At 31.6% G+C, this 18,881-nt stretch overlaps 1 protein-coding gene and 1 pseudogene across 2 annotated transcripts; one reads left to right on the top strand and one right to left on the bottom strand.

Annotated features, from left to right (window-relative positions):
• Positions 1–1,038: 1,038 nt before the first annotated feature.
• Positions 1,039–2,344, top strand: LOC114302993 (uncharacterized; annotated as a pseudogene).
• A 5,809-nt stretch (positions 2,345–8,153) lies between these two features.
• On the bottom strand, positions 8,154–18,311 carry LOC114302994 (cullin-1). 2 transcript variants are annotated; one of them, XM_028248142.2, is made up of 20 exons: positions 18,031–18,311; positions 17,570–17,749; positions 17,374–17,473; positions 16,235–16,420; positions 15,770–15,817; positions 15,487–15,690; positions 15,319–15,396; positions 15,123–15,212; positions 14,950–15,030; positions 14,771–14,833; positions 12,379–12,414; positions 12,209–12,295; positions 11,978–12,127; positions 11,839–11,894; positions 11,611–11,731; positions 9,992–10,153; positions 9,723–9,866; positions 9,428–9,646; positions 9,159–9,326; positions 8,154–8,715 (listed from the first exon to the last, which is right to left on the bottom strand). In XM_028248142.2, exons 2-20 carry the CDS (start codon positions 17,707–17,709, stop codon positions 8,614–8,616), a joined length of 2,235 nt encoding a protein of 744 aa, XP_028103943.2. In that variant the 5' UTR covers positions 17,710–17,749; positions 18,031–18,311; the 3' UTR covers positions 8,154–8,613. The 2 variants fall into 2 exon arrangements, with proteins under 2 accessions (XP_028103943.2, XP_028103944.2); XM_028248143.2 differs by lacking the exon at positions 9,723–9,866.
• Between the last annotated feature and the right edge of the window lie 570 nt (positions 18,312–18,881).

Below are 18,881 nucleotides of genomic sequence, written 5' to 3'. Positions count from 1 at the left end.
TAGGAGCTTTTGTTTTGGGGTAAGACTCAAATCTGATATGAAAATTGGATCTTCACAAGTCTGCTTTGGAATTTGAAAAGTTTTTTTTTGCATATTGTGATGTGTGCACATATGATCATTTTGTTTAAAAAAATAAAAATAAAAATAAAAATTATAAACTGTATGATTGAATTCAAAATTTAAAAATTGAAATGAATTTGGAAAAATTAGAAGTTGAGAGATTTGAAGGCGAAACAAATATTTGAATTTAGGGCATAACTGCCCATATAAATGATATAGGGATATTTTAGGAAAATCCAAAATATGAGACATAAATACCATGAGAAAGGCTTCTCTTTATAATATGTATAGATAGATAGATAATTCTATTTATTTTTAAATTGTATTGAGAGAAGAAACTTCTGATTTGATGGTTAATAGATTTTACTTTTATTGAGTAATAAATTTACAAAAATGCTATGAATGCAGAAAAATACCTAGAAAATGGATTTTATTTATTGTCTCGTAACATTGACAATCAGTTTGGTTATGACATTTCAAATTCTGGGCACTTTTGTGAGCATTTACCTTTTCTGATAAAGTTATTGGCCAAAAGCATCAAAACCAAAGAAAGCCGAGTAATGCTATGTTTGGATGTTGGGTTTATCAAGAGAAAGGAATAAATTTAGCTTCTTTCACTTCAATTCTTTTCTTCTTATTTTTGCCCTCCACAAATCCATGATCCAAACAAAGCCTAAAGTATTGATCTCTACTTGAGTCATTTGAGATTATGTACTTTGGTTTAGTGGGGGCGAGTCTAATGCATTGAATGTCAGTATGCACTATGAATGTACTTTTTCATTTTTGTCTTTTGGTCTGATGGTTCTAGGTTAAGCAAAAGGATTATATGCGGATAATGGGCCGTGGTTTCCTCTGAAATTTGTTTTTTCATCTTTGTTCTTCAGCCTATGGAGAATAGGTGGGTTACGATTGTTCAAGTGCTCCAATCAAAACTTGAGGGCCGGTGAGTGGCAGTTACTATTACAGTTCACACAGACCATGATTCATTTGTTCCGCACTGCCAATGTAAGATGTTTGGCTGATATATGTTCATCAACAACTAGTATATTGCATTTTCTTCAAAACAACCCTTTACCATCATCATCTTTGCCTTTCAGATCAATCTCAACTTCTTTAAATCAACACTCATTTATTGTCTCTTACCTCATAAACTCATGTGGGTTCACTCCAGAATGAGCTCAATCAGCTTCTAAGTTTGTCAAATTTAAATCCCCAGATAGACCAGACTCAGTCCTCACCTTCTTGAAGAACCATGGATTCTCCCAAATCCAAATCTCAAATGTCGCCAGAAAAGTTCCTGCTATTCTTTCGTGCGATCCCAAGAAAACCCTTTTACCCAAATTTGAGTTTTGGTACTCCACAGGCATTTCAAAAGCTGACCTTGCAAAAGCAATAACTACTGGCCCAGTTGTTTTGAAAGGAAGCCTAAAGAACCGGATTATCCCATCTTTCAATTTCTTTAAAGCTTTGCTACACTCGAATACTAAATTCATCTCAGCCTTTAAATGATTCCCGCAAATATTTGTTCAAGATCAAAAAGCTGTTACAATCCCCAACATCAAAATTATGAGACAACATGGCGTGCCAGAGTCAAAAGTCGTGTTTTTACTTACTACTCAGCCTAGATCATTTATAATGAAGCCTGACGAATTTAAAAAGATAATGTACGAAGTGAAGGAAATGGGTTTTGACCCTTCAAGAAAACATTTTGTGCTTGCGATTCACGCATTGACGTCAATGAGCAAATCAACATGGCAAAGGAAGGTAGAGGTTTATGGGAAGTGGGTTTGGTCTGAGGAACAAACAATTCTAGCTTTTGTAAAAAATCCATGGTGTATGATGGCATCCGAGGAGAAGATAATGGCAGTAATGAATTTTTATGTCAACACAATGGGTTGGGAATCTTCACGAATTGCCAGACGTCCAAAATGGGTTTCACTAAGCTTGGAGAAGAGAATTATCCCGAGGTGTTCTGTTGTTCAAGTTTTGTTGTCAAAAGGTTTGATTGACAAGAAACGCCTTAGTTTAGCAACATTGTTGGAGTCTACTGAAAGTTTGTTTCTTGAGAAGTTTGTGATCCAGTACAATGAACAAGCACCCCAACTCTTGAAGCTATATCAGGAAAAGTTCAGTCTCCAAAAGTCATAGAGGAATGGGTGTGAAATTAAGACCAAATAATCACAGAATGTCCCAGTGCTCGAATCTATATAAGTTGACATCTGTTGCATATCTTGTTATTACTGAAACATTTGGTCGCATATTTGACTGATTTTACTCTCGACAATGTTACTGTTGCTATTACTTGAACCTTTCATGCTATTGTGATTGTAAACCGTGAGTGCATAAGATTCATAAGTTTAACATGACCAAATGCTAGCATTTTTTGATTATGAATATGTCAAAACATCCAAAATTTTGCTGCATTTCATTTTCTTAACCCATATGGTGAAAAACCATTATTGTTCTGGAAAGGCCCTTCATCTGAGTTCTTATGCAGTTGATAATTAGGTTATAGACATCTTCTTTCAACTATTTCTGTACTTGGGCATTCTGGAAAATATTGCCAGCTACTTAGAGATGGATGATTAATTACATAGATTAAAAAGTAGAGTAAAAAACAATGTGAGACAGAAAGTAAATCCACAAGTTTGCATATCATACATAAATCCCCCGTTTGGTGAAGCTTATTGATTGTTTTTAATTTTTTGGGCAAATTACATATACTCTCTTGAGGTTTGGCTAAATTACAAATACTCCCCTGAGGTTTGAGAAATTATAAATTTTCCCTTGAATACTATATTTGCATAACAAATTAGGGGGTAATTTGTTATGAAATATAAACCTCATGGAACAAATTGTTATGAAAATACAAATCTCAGGGGGCGGGATGTAATTTTTGAAACCTCAGGGGAGTATCTGTAATTTAGCTAAACCTTGAGGGAGGTATATGTAATTTGTCCTAATTTTTTTTTTTCTGTGAGAGTTTGTATCTGCATAGAACTTATGAAGAAAATTGACACTCTTTTTTTTTCTTTTTTGTTTTTGGGCTAAAAGAACTTCATTTCTTAGCGTTAAAAAGTACATAGTGGAGTTGCTGAGAACAGATAAAGCAAATGAAGAAAAATGGCTTGAATAAGCTGAAAGTTATTGGGAAACTGAGAGAAATATTTTTGAATTGTGCGTTCGGATTTATAGTTTTTGAATTGCAATGCCAATAATCTACACCGTCTGTGCATTTTTGCATTTTTGTCTGCCAATTCAAACACAAATAAACTTCCTTTGGCTTTAGCTTTTGAGCTTACTTTTTTTTTCCCCTTATTTATTTCTTTTAGTAACGTGGTTTATTTATTTATTTTCAATAATTCGTTTTAATTTTTTTACTTTTGAAGTTCGTTCAGACTAATGATTTTAGCTAAAAAAATCAAAAAGTTAAACTTAGTTAACTCCCAAACGAGCCCAAAGGCTACATCCGTCTATTCCTTTCATGCCATGTCAAATTGCATTCCCTTATCTTTCCTTCGATGCAATATTTTTCATCAAAAATGTTATAAACCCGTTCTTATCAATTCATAATTTATCCTGAATGTATTTGTGATGAATATTAAATTAATTAAGTGTGGGATCTATGAGTAAAATAAATTGAAACTATTAAATTTTTTTTTTGAGTAAATTTTGAATTTATAAGTCTGAATTTGTAATGTTTCTGATTTTTCATAGTAATAAATAACCATTAATAGAATTAATTTCATTTAGGTACAAACTTGGTGATCCATTTTCTGCCGATTGAGACAGATGGCAGAGAAAGTGGGTAATAGATTTTTGAAAAATTAATCGAGAGCAAAGTTGTTAAAATCAGAGTCTTTAAGTAAGATTGGAGGGACTTGTGGATTGAATTGTAAAATCAGACAAAGATTATAAAATTTTACTTTCAATATAAAATAAAATAAAAAATTATTTATGATGATAATGTATCTTAAATAATTTTAAAATTATTAAAGAAAAATAATAGTAAATTTGATATAATGTATTTTTATGTTAACATAAATTAAAAAGGATGTTTAGAGAAAGAATTTACACTCATATATCTTATATAAATCTACACATGTACATATATCTATAAGAAACAAATAATAATATTTTTTTTAGTAGTATGTAGTATAATCAGGTTCATAATGCGATTCTATATGATTTTATAACTAGGAACACAATCACTTTAACATCTTAGTGTAATTTAGATCCTTTATCCCAACTAAAATCGTATGATCTTACGCTGTAAGAAAGAATATGCACAACTTGTACAAGCAAAACACAATTTTATTTGGCTTAGTTTTTTATTTTTTTTTGTTTTTTTTATTTATTATTTATAGTAATTTTTTTCATACTTTAAATAAATTTTTTATATAACTTTTTAGAAGCACCTAAATTAAATCTAGATATACTTAAAAACAAAATATTTGTAAGGAATTTAAATTTCACTGCAAAATAAAGAGAACCTAAATACAAAAAAAAAAAAAAAATGCAGAAATATTCCTTTCATGACATGTCAAGTTGCATTCCCTCATCTTTCCTTCAATGCAATATTTTTCATCAAAAATGTTTGAAACCATTAATTTTTTTTTTTGTGTGTAAATTTTGAATTTATAAGTATGAATTTATAATATTGCTGAATTTTCATAGTAATAAATAACCATTAATATCAGTAATTTCATTTAGGAACAAACTTGGTGGTCCATTTTCTGCCGATTGAGACAGATGACAGAGAAAGTGGGTAATAGATTTTTGAAAAATAATTGAGAGCAAAGTTGTTAAAATCGGGGTCTTTAAGTAATATTGGGGGGACTTGTGAATTAAATTGTAAAATCAGATCAAGATTATAAAATTTTACTTTCAATATAAAATAAAATAAAAAATTATTAATGATGATAATGTATCTTAAATAATTTTAAAATTATTAAAGAAAAATAATAGTAAATTTGATATAATGTATTTTTATGTTAACATAAATTAAAAAAGATGTTTAGAGAAAGAATTTATACTCATATATCTTATATAAATCTACACATACACATATATCTATGAGAAATAAAAAATAATATTTTTTTAGTAGTATCGGGAGTATAGTATAATTAGGATCGTAATGCGATTCTATATGATTTTATAACTAAGAACACAATCACTTTAACATCTTAGTGTAATTTAGATCATTTATCCCAACTAAAATCGTATGATCTTACGCTGTGAGAAAGAATATGCACAACTTGTACAAGCAAAACACAATTTTATTTGGTTTAGTTTTTTATTTTTTTTTGTTTTTTTATTATTTATTATTTATAGTAATTTTTTTCATACTTTAAATAAATTTTTTATATAACTTTTTAGAAGCACCTAAATTAAATCTAGATATACTTAAAAACAAAATATTTGTAAGAAATTTAAATTTTACGATAAAATAAAGAGAACCTAAATACAAAAAAAAAAACAAAAACAAAAACAAAAAACAAAAATATTCCTTCCATGACATGTCAAATTGCATTCCCTTGTCTTTCCTTCAATGCAATATTTTTCATCAAAAATGTTATAAACCCATTCTTATCATTTCATAACTAGCTTATCACCCGTGCAATGCACAGAATAATTATAAATATTTATATTTATTTTAGATTTTTTTAATATATAAATTATTTTTTTAAGGTTTTTTATAAAAATAATTTAACAATCTTTTCACTAATCATAATGCTGTAGTAACTATGCACGAGTTGTATCTATAATTATTTATATGAGGGGATTTTGACCAAAACTCTCAAAAGGTATGTAGAAAGACATGTGGATTGAAAAAAATTAATAAATACTAATCAGAAAATTTTGACAAAATCAATAAATGCAAGCATGTGGAAAGGCATGTGGATTGGAAAAAGTTAATAAATGCTGATCAGGGGATTTTGACCAAATCAATAAATGCTGAGGTTTTTTTTTTAAATCAAAAATTTAGAAAATTAAAAATGGGATATTGAAACTCCCATAAGGCTTGGGGTTAGAAACCCCATTTTCCTTATATATAGACTAGCCTATCACCCGTGCTATGCACGAGATAATTATAGATATTTATATTTTTTAAAATTTCTTTTAATATATATATTATGTTTTTTAAGATTTTTTATAAAAATAATTTAACAATCTTATTACTAACCATAGTATACAGGAGAAATTAAAAAGGCTACTGTAGTAACTATGAACGAGCTGTATCTATAATTATTTGCATGAGGGGATTTTAAATGTTAATTAGAGATTTTAATCAAATCAATAAATGCAGGTATGTGGATTGAAAAAAATTAATAAATGTTGATCAGGGGATTTTGACCAAATTAATAAATGTTGAGATTTTTTTTTTTTAAATTAAAAATTTAGAAAATTAAGATTGAGAGATTGGAGCTCCCACAAGGCTTGGGGTTTAGAAACCCCATTTTTCTTAATATATTTACAATTATCTATATATGTGAATTGTGATTTTTAAATGTTTTTTTTTAAATATCTTCTTTTTTTCTTTTTTTATATTATATTAAAATTTAATATTTTGATAGTAATCATATGTGTTGGACTTTTCAAGAAATTAAATGTCTTCTTTTTTTTATTATATTATATTAAAATTTAATATTTTGATAATAATCATATGTATTGAACTTTTCAAGAAATTTTTTTTATACTTGTTCTTAATGCATTAAAGTATTATTATGAGAGATAATAATCATATGTGTTGGGACTTTTTAAAGAATTCATGTGTTGGATTTCAAAGAATTTTTTTTTATACTTGTTCTTAATGCATTAAAGTGTTATTATGAGGGTAAGACATGGAGGTTGGGAGAAGTTAATAAATGTTAAGATTTTTTTTTTTTAAAAAAAAAATCAAAAAATTTAGATTGGGAGATTAGAGCTTCCACAAAGCTTAGGGTTAAACCATTTTGCTTAATATATAGTATAGATATAGATTTATCCTGAATGTATTTGTGTGATAATTTATCCTGAATGTATTTGTGTGATAAAGATTAAATTAATTAAGTGAGATCTAGGAATAAAAAAAAATTGAAACCATTAAATTTTTTTTTTTTTGGGAGTAAATTTTGAATTTATAAGTCTAAATTTGTAATGTTACTAATTTTTCATAGTAATAAATAACCATTAATACAAATATATATATATATATATATATTTTTTTTTCATATTTTTTCATATTTGGTGAGTTTTTTTTATAATTTTTTTCACAAATACATTAATTTTTAAGTGAATTTAAAAATTAAAACACAATAAATTAAAGTATAAAAAAAATTCACTTAAAACAACGAAACATATGAAAAATAAGAACTCGAAAACACTCTTGTTTGGTTTAATTTTTTAAAAATTATTTTTAAACCAATTTTCGTTTGTCTCTAATAAACTTTTTTTTATATTTTAATCGAAAAGTTTCTTAAACTTTTTAAATACATCAAAATTAAATACAATAAAAAAATAAAAACTAACTAAAATATAAAAGAAAAATCACTAAAAAAAAAAATCCAAACAACAGCTCACGGGGTTTTCTTTGAATTTTCGTTTGTTCTTAATTAAGAGTTTTTATTTTTATTTTTATTTTTTTTAGATGCATATATATCTAAAAAGTTTAAAAAAATAAATAAATATAAAAAAGTCACTAAATACAAACAAAAGGCCATTTAAAGACAAGTTTGAAAAATCAAACCAGAGTAGCATTTTCAGATACAAAAAGGAATGGTTAAGTCAGACTAGTGTAAGCAGATTTTCGCAGCAATTCAATGAGGAGTTATCTTTAAATTTGCATTGTAGTCAGTGGGATCAAGGTAAGGCATAACAAAGCATGTAGCTTTCATCTCACTCATACTCAAACCTCATCATCACTATACAAGAAACCACATATAGCAAACCATAAAATGAAATTTCACAGCCACCACAACCTCGACAACAAATCATTAGATTAAGAGAGACAACACTTCTCTTTCCAGGTGCCAGCGTTGTGTTTTTGTGAGAGAAAGAGAGAGAGAGAGAGAGAGAGAGAGAGGACTGCAACAATTACAATGGTGAGAGGCTAGTTGAACACAGTGGAAAGCTTTAACAGAAACAATTACAATCTTTTTTCTTCCAAGGACAGGTAATTTCAAACAAGCCTAAATAACAAGCATCAACAGATCTGTGAGAGGATTGCAGTAATCATCAGATGGTGATTAGCCCCCAATGATCGCATTCGTACACTGAAAACACATTACATTATTTTTTTTCATCTGACAAACACATTACATACAATTACAATTTTTTTTCCCTGGGACAGGCGATTTGTACCTACTGTCCTTAAGTACCTGGCTTCAAGGGCAAAATGTACAAGAATTCACAAGTTTCTGGGCCCCAAGCAAAGGGGGACTTGAATAGTGGCAACATTTGCCGCAGTTTGTATACTCAACTTCACCACCACAAACCTATCCCCTCAACTTTTGGTGCTATTTGCTGCATCAATATAGCCAAGTTCATTTGGAGTATATCAAACTGGCCAAATCATGCTAAGTACCTGAACAGGTTTGGGTTGTCCTTGTCTCTTTCCAGATAGTCCCGAGTGATCAAATCTTCAATCCTCTTTTTGATAGCCTTGAAGTCAGGCTGTTGATTCATAGTTTATCAACACCACTTGGTTAGAACCTAATTATTATTTTTTTAGTAGGACAGCGGATTGAGGACATTTCACGGACACATGCCCCAGACATGCCTCAGGACACTTCGGGGTTTTTTTAAAAAATAATTTTATAAACTTGATTTGGGGTCAAAAGTAAAATATATGGATACAAAATGTTCTTTTTTTTAAAAAAAAGATACATTTAAGTACACCTACATGTATATTGATATATCTTATATCTCTATGCCCTAAATTTGTATTCATATACATAACAATATATATAATTTTTGCAATATCCCCACCATGTCCATATCTAAACCTTCTCAAAATCGTCATCTCCAGTGGCCATGTCAATGTCTGTGCTTGTTAGGTTACTAAAGAAATAAACTGCTAAATAGAAGATAACTGAAAAATAAGGGCTCTAAGGTACCTTGAACATGCGGCCCAACTGTTCAACACACTCCATAACCAACTGCTGGTGGCCCAAAACTTTCCGACTCTTCATTATTCGCACAATTGATGCATCAATAGCGTACCTTCTGTCCTTGTCAACATCTTCAATTACCTTTTTCTTCTCATCCACAGGAGGGAGAGGAATCTGCTTTTCAAAGCAGTTTTACATCCCACTCAAAAAATTGGTTAAAGGAAACAGACATGAACATGAGATGCTGAGGCGAAAATGGAAAACAATCCCAATACCTTAATCCTTCTCATCTTGTCGGTGAACTTGGCGTTGAACTCGAAGTGATCAGTTGGAGAGATTGTCTTCGTGTTGGGCTCTTTTGTAAGAATCTTATACTTTGCACATGAAAGGGAATGTAGCAGTCTAACAACATCATCATCCGTCAGATTTAACTGAGTCATGATTTCCTGATAACTCAATCTGTCTGAGGCATTAAAGAGCAGCAGAGCAGAAGCCTGTACAGATGAAATGCTCAAGCTCAAGCCTAAAATCCATGCATTCTATTAAAAATTAACTTTAAACAAAAAAAACCTGGTAGGTTGTCACAACGAGCTCCATGGTTTTTGGTTCAAATTTACCATTGATGTTACTAGTACCCAATGAATATATCCATGTAAGTTTTCTGTGTTTTGTTTTTGTTTGATAGAAATCTCTGAAAACTTCAACACACTTGACCTAGAGCAGAAGTGATTAAATAGAGATGTCTGAGAATGTTCATCAACACAATATACTACACAAGTTCACAATGCAAACGGAGTTTTAAATTTTGAGAACCATGAGTGCAAAATCTAAAAGCATACCATTTCTGCTGGGAGGTTGAGATCGAAAGACTTGTAACTTGGCCAAAATCCAGTAGTCAGGACAGTAACAGTCAAGTCAATCCCTGGATTTACATTTGGATTGTTGTTCAGGTACTCCTCAAACTTGGTTTGATTTTCCCTTGCTAATGTCAAATCTGTGACCTGGAAGACAGGAAAGCCATTAGTATTCCAAAGCTTAGTTAGCACGAAGTGGGGGCAGTGGCGGGCGAATATAGAAGTCTCTAAGGTTGAGAGCACCTGTGCAAGCATATATATATATGCTACCTATAAATATATTCTAACAATTATTTTTTTCTACTTCATAAAATGTGTTAAAATATGAAAAAATATTTGAGATTGATGTCAAATACAAATTGTCTATCAAGCAATGTTTTCAAAACCGGACCGGTGAGCGAACCGGAAAAGGGACCGGGTGGACGGGTCACCGGTTCAACCGTCGGGTCAAAGCGGTCGAACCGTGACGTCATAATTAATATTATATAATTAAAAAATATAATTATAAATTATAAATAAATAAAAATATATATAAATAATCAAATAAAAATAAAAATTGTTGCATAATATTTATTAATAATATTTAATAAAGTCATAATTGATAAAAAAAAAAGTCACTTATTTCAAAGAAATTAAATTTTTTAAACATTCCCTCCAAATAAATTGATTGAATGCTAGATTTAATTTTGGAGGGAAATAAAATTTTCAACTCTCCCTCCAATCAATATGTTTCAAATAATTTGATTGAATCCCACATAGAATTTTGTAGGTTCTCTTTAAAAATCTTTTCCTATAAATAGGAATAGACTTTCATAATCTTCTCAAGCTTTCAATGAGACTCTTTCTTACGAGAGGAGACTCTTGAAATAAGAATTTTTAGTCAAAATTTTGAAATATATTTATATATATATATATATATATATATATATATATAAGAAAGAAAGAAAGAAAGAAAAGAAAGAAAGAAAATAAAAAAAAAAAAGTAAAACCCAGAAAAAAAATAAAAAAAAAAAATTGACCGGTTCTGGCCGGTTCGACCACTGGGTCACCGGTTTTACCGGTTCGACCACTGGGTCACCGGGTTTTCCCGGTTTTGGCCCCAATCCGGGTTTAGGGGGTTGACCGGACCGGAACAAGGCCCGGTTCCCGGTTCAACCGGTCCGACCGGCCGGTCCGGTCCGGGTTTGAAAACAATGCTATCAAGTATAAATAAATATGATGTGCATAGAAAGTATTATAATAAGGCCAAGTTTGGCATGATTGAAAAAAGACAAATAGTCAAAAAGTCACCATCCTATTTAAGTCACATCATCTTATTTAAGTCACATCACCTCTCTAACACATCACTTCAAACCCAACCCAAACCCAACCCATATTTCATAAAAAGTCAAAAAGTACACTTATTTAGTCTTCCCAAACTAGGCCTAAGTTTAAGTTGTTTTTTCTTTTTTTTCTTTGAGATTTGTATGTCTAAGAGTTTCTAACTGTTGGGAGCGAGTTTCTTACTTGGGAGGACAGAAACTTGTTTCACAGTAATAAGTCACCAAAGTAGGAGTTTCATGCTTTCCAAAGCACCCAAAAGCATGATTTGCAATTCAACTTACCATTCCCTCCATCTTTGATGTGAACTGACCACCACACTGCTGCTTCAGCTTTGTGAGAATACTTCTCTCATGCTCATCATTGGCACTCTTGTCAAAAAGTAAGCGCCGAGCAAGCTTTTTTCTGGCAGCAGTTGTAACAAAAAAATAATTATCTACGAATCACTAAATCAATGTATTCTATAATAGCTATGAATAGACCAACTAAAATCTTGCATAATTTTATTTTACCTGTAGAATTCGGCAAACAGATCCTTATCACTAATATAAGCAAGCAGCTTTACTACCTGCACAATAAAAAGAGATCCAATTGCAACTTTATCTATCTCACTAATAAATCAAAATGCATTCTATAAAGAACGCACCATACCTTCTCAAGTGTTTCTTCAATGGCTTCATCACTCAATTTCTCACTCCCACCTTTCTTAAGAATATTATCACAAAATGTGGCCAGTAGTTCTGCACTTGAGCTTCCACCAACACCCTTGTTGCAGAAGATTTCAAAAGCCTCCTTGAGGGCCTAAGCAAAAAATGAGAGATGTTGATGTAGGAATAATAGGATTTTTTTAGCACGATCACGTGGCAATGTTTTAGCACAAACCTTGTGGAAAAGAGTATGGTTCATAAAACAGTCATTTACGTATGCGAGGTACTTGTCATGAAGCTCAATCACTTTTCTAACAAAAACCTGAAAGTGCCACAGCGTAGTCAGTCCCCACACCCAAAAATCAAGAGTCAAGTTTCAGACTAATTATCAGAATTTGACATTACCTGTTCCTGAAGACCGATCACATCTTTCTTATCTGCCTGTAAAAGGGCATTTCTAAGCATTAGAACCAGTGACAAATATCAAACAGGTTCTAAGGGATGCATGATTAAATATGTTATTTCCATCCAAAAAAAAAAAAAAAAAAAATGAATAATAAAACAGTGAGTCAGTGACAAAATGCAACAGACTAAATTTGAAAAATACACGAGTCATTTCACAAAGATGGAAACCAAACAAAAATGCAAAGAATAGGCTCAGTTCAAATGGAATTGCATAGACTCAAACCAAGAAGACCTTTACCCAATGATTAGTAACCATAATAAACTTTTCCGTCAACTGAATTCTTCTAGAACATATAAATTTGAGAAGTACATTTCAAATTGGAAATGTGAATGGCATTTTGGCAAATAAACTGTTTAGCATTTAGTGTAGGCTAATGCTAACAAGTGCCCCTGGGGCGCTTGTTAAGGTATATTTATAGTTGTATTAATTGGTCTTGATTTCAATAACTATCTATTTTTAACTTGCATTTAATTAGATGCATTTAATGTTTGATAATTTTATTGACTTTTGAATCTATACAATATTTTGTAATTAATACACTACATTTTCTATGCATAAAACTAATTATTGATTTAAGATTTAATTTAACAAGTTTCAAGATGTATTTAATGAAAGTAGACTCATTAATTACTTCGTAATGACCCTCTACTGTATTATTAAATTGATTTTGGACCACAGTAGTCATAGTGTTTCACTTCAAAAGTTCTGAAGTAAAAACTTAAGGGCAAATAAGCATTTATGGCAACATGCTTTTAAGCAGCAGATCCATAATTGATATTTGGGCTTGGAAACAAATAAGGTCTGTATTCATGTCGTCTCTATCGCTAGTATCACTTTCATATGGAAACTAGAAGAACTTTTCTCTCAATCCTTTCATAAGTTTTTTTACATCCATAATCTGATATCAAGGCAATTGAAATCAGGGTCAGGCCCACTGGTCAATGTGAGCTAAATCAACCCAAAAATAACAAAAAATTTTGAAGTAACAGAATCGTTCCTGAATCACATAGTTGTGGAATCTTGACCCAACTCCTGATTCTAACACTCCAATTTATTTTTTATTTTTATTTTTTGGGATGTATTATGGCTCATGGCCTCCAGTCAGATACCATTAAACCCAAAGATCTGTACCCCTTTAATTGCCCCAACGCAGATAATTATCAATCAGCCTTGAGAAATGCACCTCCTCAGAAGACATCTTGCAGAAAGACTGTGACCCTATGTTACATGGACTCGGCACTTTAGGGCGAAGTACCCGTGTCAACACGACACGACACGGGTGCGGGTGTGGGATCTGTGTCGGATTCGCCTCTCCTCTCTCGGACACGGCTAATCAAAAAGGAAGAAGAAGGTTGAGATACTTACATTGATGTATGGATTCAAGATCTTGATCGTGTCTTTTGATCTTCTTCTTTGTCTCGATCTCCTTCTCTCTCTCTATCACGATCTCCTTCTCTCCCTTGATATCTCTTTCGATCGTGCTGTGTGTGTGAGAGAAGAGAAGAGAAGAGAAGAGAAGAGAAGAGATAGACCCATCGTGTTGCTGTGCGTGTGAGAGAGAAGCGAAGAGGAGACAGACCCATCGTGTTGTTGCTGTGTGTGTGAGACAGACATGTCAAAGCTGCTGCTGCTGTTTGTATCAAACCCTAATGGCTGGATGCTGTGCGCGTGAGACAGACATGTCAAAGCTGCTGCTGCTGTTTGTATCAAATCCTAATGGCTGCACCTAATGGGCTGGACCTAATAAATAAATAAAAGGCTTGTAGGCTGGACCTAATAAATAAATAAAAGGCTTGAGCTATTGGCTAGTAAATATTATAAATCTTAATGGGCTGGACCCAAATAAATAAATTTGTATCATAAATTAATATTTTAAACTATAATGGGCTAGACCCAAAAAAATAAAGAAAAAAATTACACCTATTGGCTGGTTTGTATCATAATAAATCTTAATGGGTTGAATCCAAATAAATAAATAAAATATTTGAGCCTGTTAACAAACTCTATTCAACAATAACATGGGTTATTATATGACTTATTCATATGTTTGATTTTATTCATAAAAAAAAATTATTGGATCAACTTTTTTTAACTCATCTTCATATAATAAATATATTTAAAAAATAACTATTTAACTCATTTTTTTATAATAAATATATTTTTAAAATAACTATTTAACGTATCTCCGTACCCGTATCCATATTTGGATCTATATCCACGTATCCTTAATTTTTAATTTTGAAGTGTCCGACCCCCAGATACGCACCCGCACCCGCACCTGAGTCCGTGTAACATAGCTGTGACCTGACATAAAACAATCAAGATACATACCTTCTTATTGCTTGCTGCATCTTCTGCTTGTTTAACCAAGGTGGTACCTTCAGCAGTAACATGCTGCATCAAGGAACACCAGGAAAAACATTAAAATGAAGAGAAAGACACAACTAAAACCAAAGGCTCCGTGCTAATGGATTTTCAGAACAAAGAGTGCAAGTTCAGGACAAACAAACCTGTTTAAAAATACTAGAAACGGGTTCTAAGCCTCGAGGTATTTTAGAAAAGAGCCTATACATCCTTGATAAATCCTCCACCTAAAAGGAAAGAGAATTTGGTTACATACTTAACATTGCAATTGATCTAAATAGCAAAAATTATTGAATAACAACATAGTCCAAGCGACTACCTTGTCGTCCCTAAGTAATGCATGACATCCAGAGTGTTCTTTCTCAAGCAATTGGGTTGCATACACGGACAACAACTCATGTTGAACTTTCTATAGAAAAACAAATGACCCATAAGTGTAAAAACAACAATGGATATCTTCAAAATTGGTCTCAGAATGAGAAAGCTAATATGAAAATACAAGAGGAAGAACAAACCTCAAGCAACTTTGGCTCACTACTGGAATGTAGGTAATGAGAAACCCTATCCTTCTCTCGTTTCAAACACTCCTCAGCCTGGAGTTCCAAAAGGATGTTCATAAATTATATAGGATGATAAAACAAATATATCTGAACCTAACGAGAAAAAGAAATGTAGATATTTACTTTCAGCATATAATCAGGACATGAATCTTCCAAAATCCAGTTTGAAGCCTTCCGAGAATAATAAGCAGCGGTATCTGCGAGCATAGCTGCTTCAAAGTCATTCTCATAATGATCCATTTGCCCCATTCCGATCTCAACAAATATATCCAATACATTCTTTAACAAAGCTCGGTCAATCTGCTCTCCTTCACGCTCTTGATCAATCTGGTTAGAAGATATGGTTGATTAAACTAGGTGTGAAACATGGAAAGAATGCACAATTTAGGTAATGGCTTAGACATACCAATGATATTACGGCATCCCTTACTTTTCCATTTAACTCCACATAGACCTGAAACCAGAATATACGTTCCACCAATATTTCAATGCAACATATCTCATTTCACACAAGGAAAGGGCAGGTCAAAAGAAAAAGAAGGAAAAAGATGATCATGATGATGCTACATTCTGTGATTAGATTAAAAAAAAAAATAATAATAATAATAATTAAGAAAACAAATTATAAGGAGTTGTTTGGAAAGTGCTAGATTAGTATACTTTTTGACTTTTTACGAAAAAACGTGAAATATGGGTTGGGTTTGAAGTGATGTGGTAGAGAGGTGATATGACTTAAATAAGATGATTATGACCTAAATAGGATAATGTGCTAAAATAGCATGTGCTAAACAACCACTAAGTATCCATACAAAGTATAGGAAATAAAGATGGCAAGATAACAGTTGGGAACAACCGTACAAGCATGACATACCAGATCACGGAAGCAAGTCAGTCCAACTTCGTTAAGTGCTGGAAGTGACCTCCGAGCAATAAAGTAGCGATCAAGGTAATGAAAGAATCGAGAAAGCCACCTGACCATCACTTTATGATTTGACCACCTCTTCACAAGCTCTCTCAACATGAACTCATCATGCTTCTCCCTCAGAGAAGGCAATACCTGAACCAGTAAGCTAGTGAATAAAATTAACTGCAAGAAAACTTGCAAAGAACTAACCCTACAAGTTTAAATGGCCAAAAACATGTTATCAGAGAAATCTAAATTAGTCCATCATATATGCATTAAGCTGGATATAAACTATAACCTAAATGCAAGCCATGGGCATTTTTGTAATTTTTACAATCTGCAGCAGCTTTTCTAATGCAGCTAAGAACCCACATGTGAAAGGATAAACTTCATTAGGAAAAGTAAAACATTGAGAAAAATGGATAATCCACTACTTATAAAAAGAATAAAAAAGGGAGGATAGTATGCTCACCAATATAGGGAACACATTCCTTATATTATATGCATATATATAGTCATATAGAGATATGTCAGAGGGAAACCCTTTTTTGTTTTTTGATAGGTAAATATAAATGTATTATAGAAAACAGCCACAAGGGGCGCAACCTTGTATGCATGGAATATACAAAATAAAGGTTGCACAGTACTGATGATATGCATAACAACATCACTAAGAAGATCTTATACAAAGAAAGAATGTCTTAACAGGCACAAACAATAAATAAACGACCAGCTGAAAAAGCATCATTCTAACCATACAAAAGATTAGAGATTCATAACCCCAACATACTGAATAGAACAAATTACCTAATTTGTCCTCAACCTCTTCACAATATACAGAATACCGGGACATTTATTATTATCTCTACCAGTTCCTCATGTCGTGGGACCCAAATTGTATATGAAGTACAGCATAAAACATTATCACACTTGTAAACACCGCATTCCAAATAATTTGTCAAAAGGACATAGTGTTTGCATATCTTTGTTTGTGTTTGCCTGATCGAAGCATGGATAGATAACAAATATGCTTAAATTACATGTCTTTGTGTCTGTGTGAGCCTCACCATAGCAAATATAGATCAAATGAATGAAATCTTCCTTACCGTAGAAGTAATGTACTCTTCGAACGATTCCCGGTACTTATCATACAGCTGCTGAGAGTAATCGTGAGGCGGCTTTTGAGTACACATATTATAGATAGTTCTGTATACAAAATTAAGGAGAAGACCCACACACAATTAACAAAACCATTACTTATAAAAAGCAATTAGATATCAAAACAGATGATCGAGAGGATACGTATAAAGCATCATGTAATCCTCCGAGCTGAACTGCGGCTCGGGTTGTCCTTCTAGAATGTTCTTCAGCTTTGTAATCCCTTTCTGCATGAACTCCCATCCCTGGTCTAAGTCAATCGTCTTCCTCTCATTCATTGTCATCTTCTTCCCCCACTCTAATCACCAACTCTAAACCCAAAATCTACAAATCAAACATACATCAAAAGCTAGCATAAACCCTAATGATCGTATAATCAAATCTAGAAAGCCAAAAACCCTGGATCTAAGCTCGAAATCCCTTGAATCGAACTTCAACAACAAAATTTAGGGCTTGAATTAAGATTTTTTGGATCGATCAGCGAGACTAAATCTTGATAAAAGAAACAGCTATGCAATCAAACAAAGAATCGAACAAGTTGAGAATACAAATATAGATAAAACAAGAAATTGAGAAGAAATATAGAAGAATATGTAGAGATAGACCTGAATTGGCAGACGAAAAAACCCTAATTGAAAGCATCAGAATCGATGAAGAAGAGGCATGAACTCCGACAGAGCATTGATGAGAAAACGGAGAGAGAGAGAGAAAGTTGGGTGAGATCACTGAGACGACTCTTCTATCCTTTTGGCCTTCAATTTTGTTTTTTTTTTGTTTTTTTTGTTTTTTTTTTCAATTAAAAAAAAATTCACCAAAGTGTAATTACATCACCAAAGTGTAATTTTACATATCTTCACCAGAGAGTATTTGCCTTCTTATTTTATACAAACTTTTATCAAGAAGATAAGAAAATAAATAAATAAATTAAAAATTGAATAAATTAAAAATTAACTATTTTTAAAAAGTGATATAATAACTTTTTAATTAGGACAAATTATAGTTTGGGGCTTTTTTCACTTTGATCCAGACTTTTCAATTGCGACATATTTGATTTTGAATTTTGAATTTTATTTTAAATAAAGGCAATTGAAAATATCATTGCTCAATTTCAAGAGTAAAATTGTCAATTTGATAAAATATAAACTAATTTAACAAAAATAATATCTAAAAAATTATTTTTGAATTTTTAAAAATTATTTCTACTCACCAAAGATAAAATTATGTAAAATTAATAAATCTTTTACACATTTATTTATTTTTTTACCAAATTAATTTTTATTATATGTTTAGATGATGATCGTATAATGGGTGGTTGTTAGGCTTTTAATGTGTAATCAATATATTTAATATGAAAAATTAGTCTACCATCCCTCTCCAATTTTTAGTAATAAAATAAGTTCACAATATTTTCTTTTGTAGTCTAAAGTTCCTCATCCCATACCCTTATAACCACCCA

This window comes from Camellia sinensis, chromosome 7, assembly GCF_055761805.1.
Source record: "Camellia sinensis isolate YWXY chromosome 7, ASM5576180v1, whole genome shotgun sequence".
In the NCBI taxonomy this organism is placed as follows: Eukaryota; Viridiplantae; Streptophyta; class Magnoliopsida; order Ericales; family Theaceae; genus Camellia; species Camellia sinensis.
Note: the sequence above shows the minus strand (reverse complement) of the source record. Positions and strands in the feature narration are given on the sequence as shown.

Bases quoted from the DNA above. Each gene is read 5' to 3' on its own strand.
- LOC114302994 (XM_028248142.2), bottom strand. From the start codon at position 17,709: ATGACAATGAATGAGAGGAAGACGATTGACTTAGACCAGGGATGGGAG. The intron at 17,474-17,569 runs GTATCCTCTCGA...TTTTGTATACAG, and splicing joins GATTACATGATGCTTTATAC to AACTATCTATAATATGTGTA. The intron at 15,213-15,318 runs GTTTGTTCTTCC...GTTTTTCTATAG, and splicing joins GTGAGCCAAAGTTGCTTGAG to AAAGTTCAACATGAGTTGTT.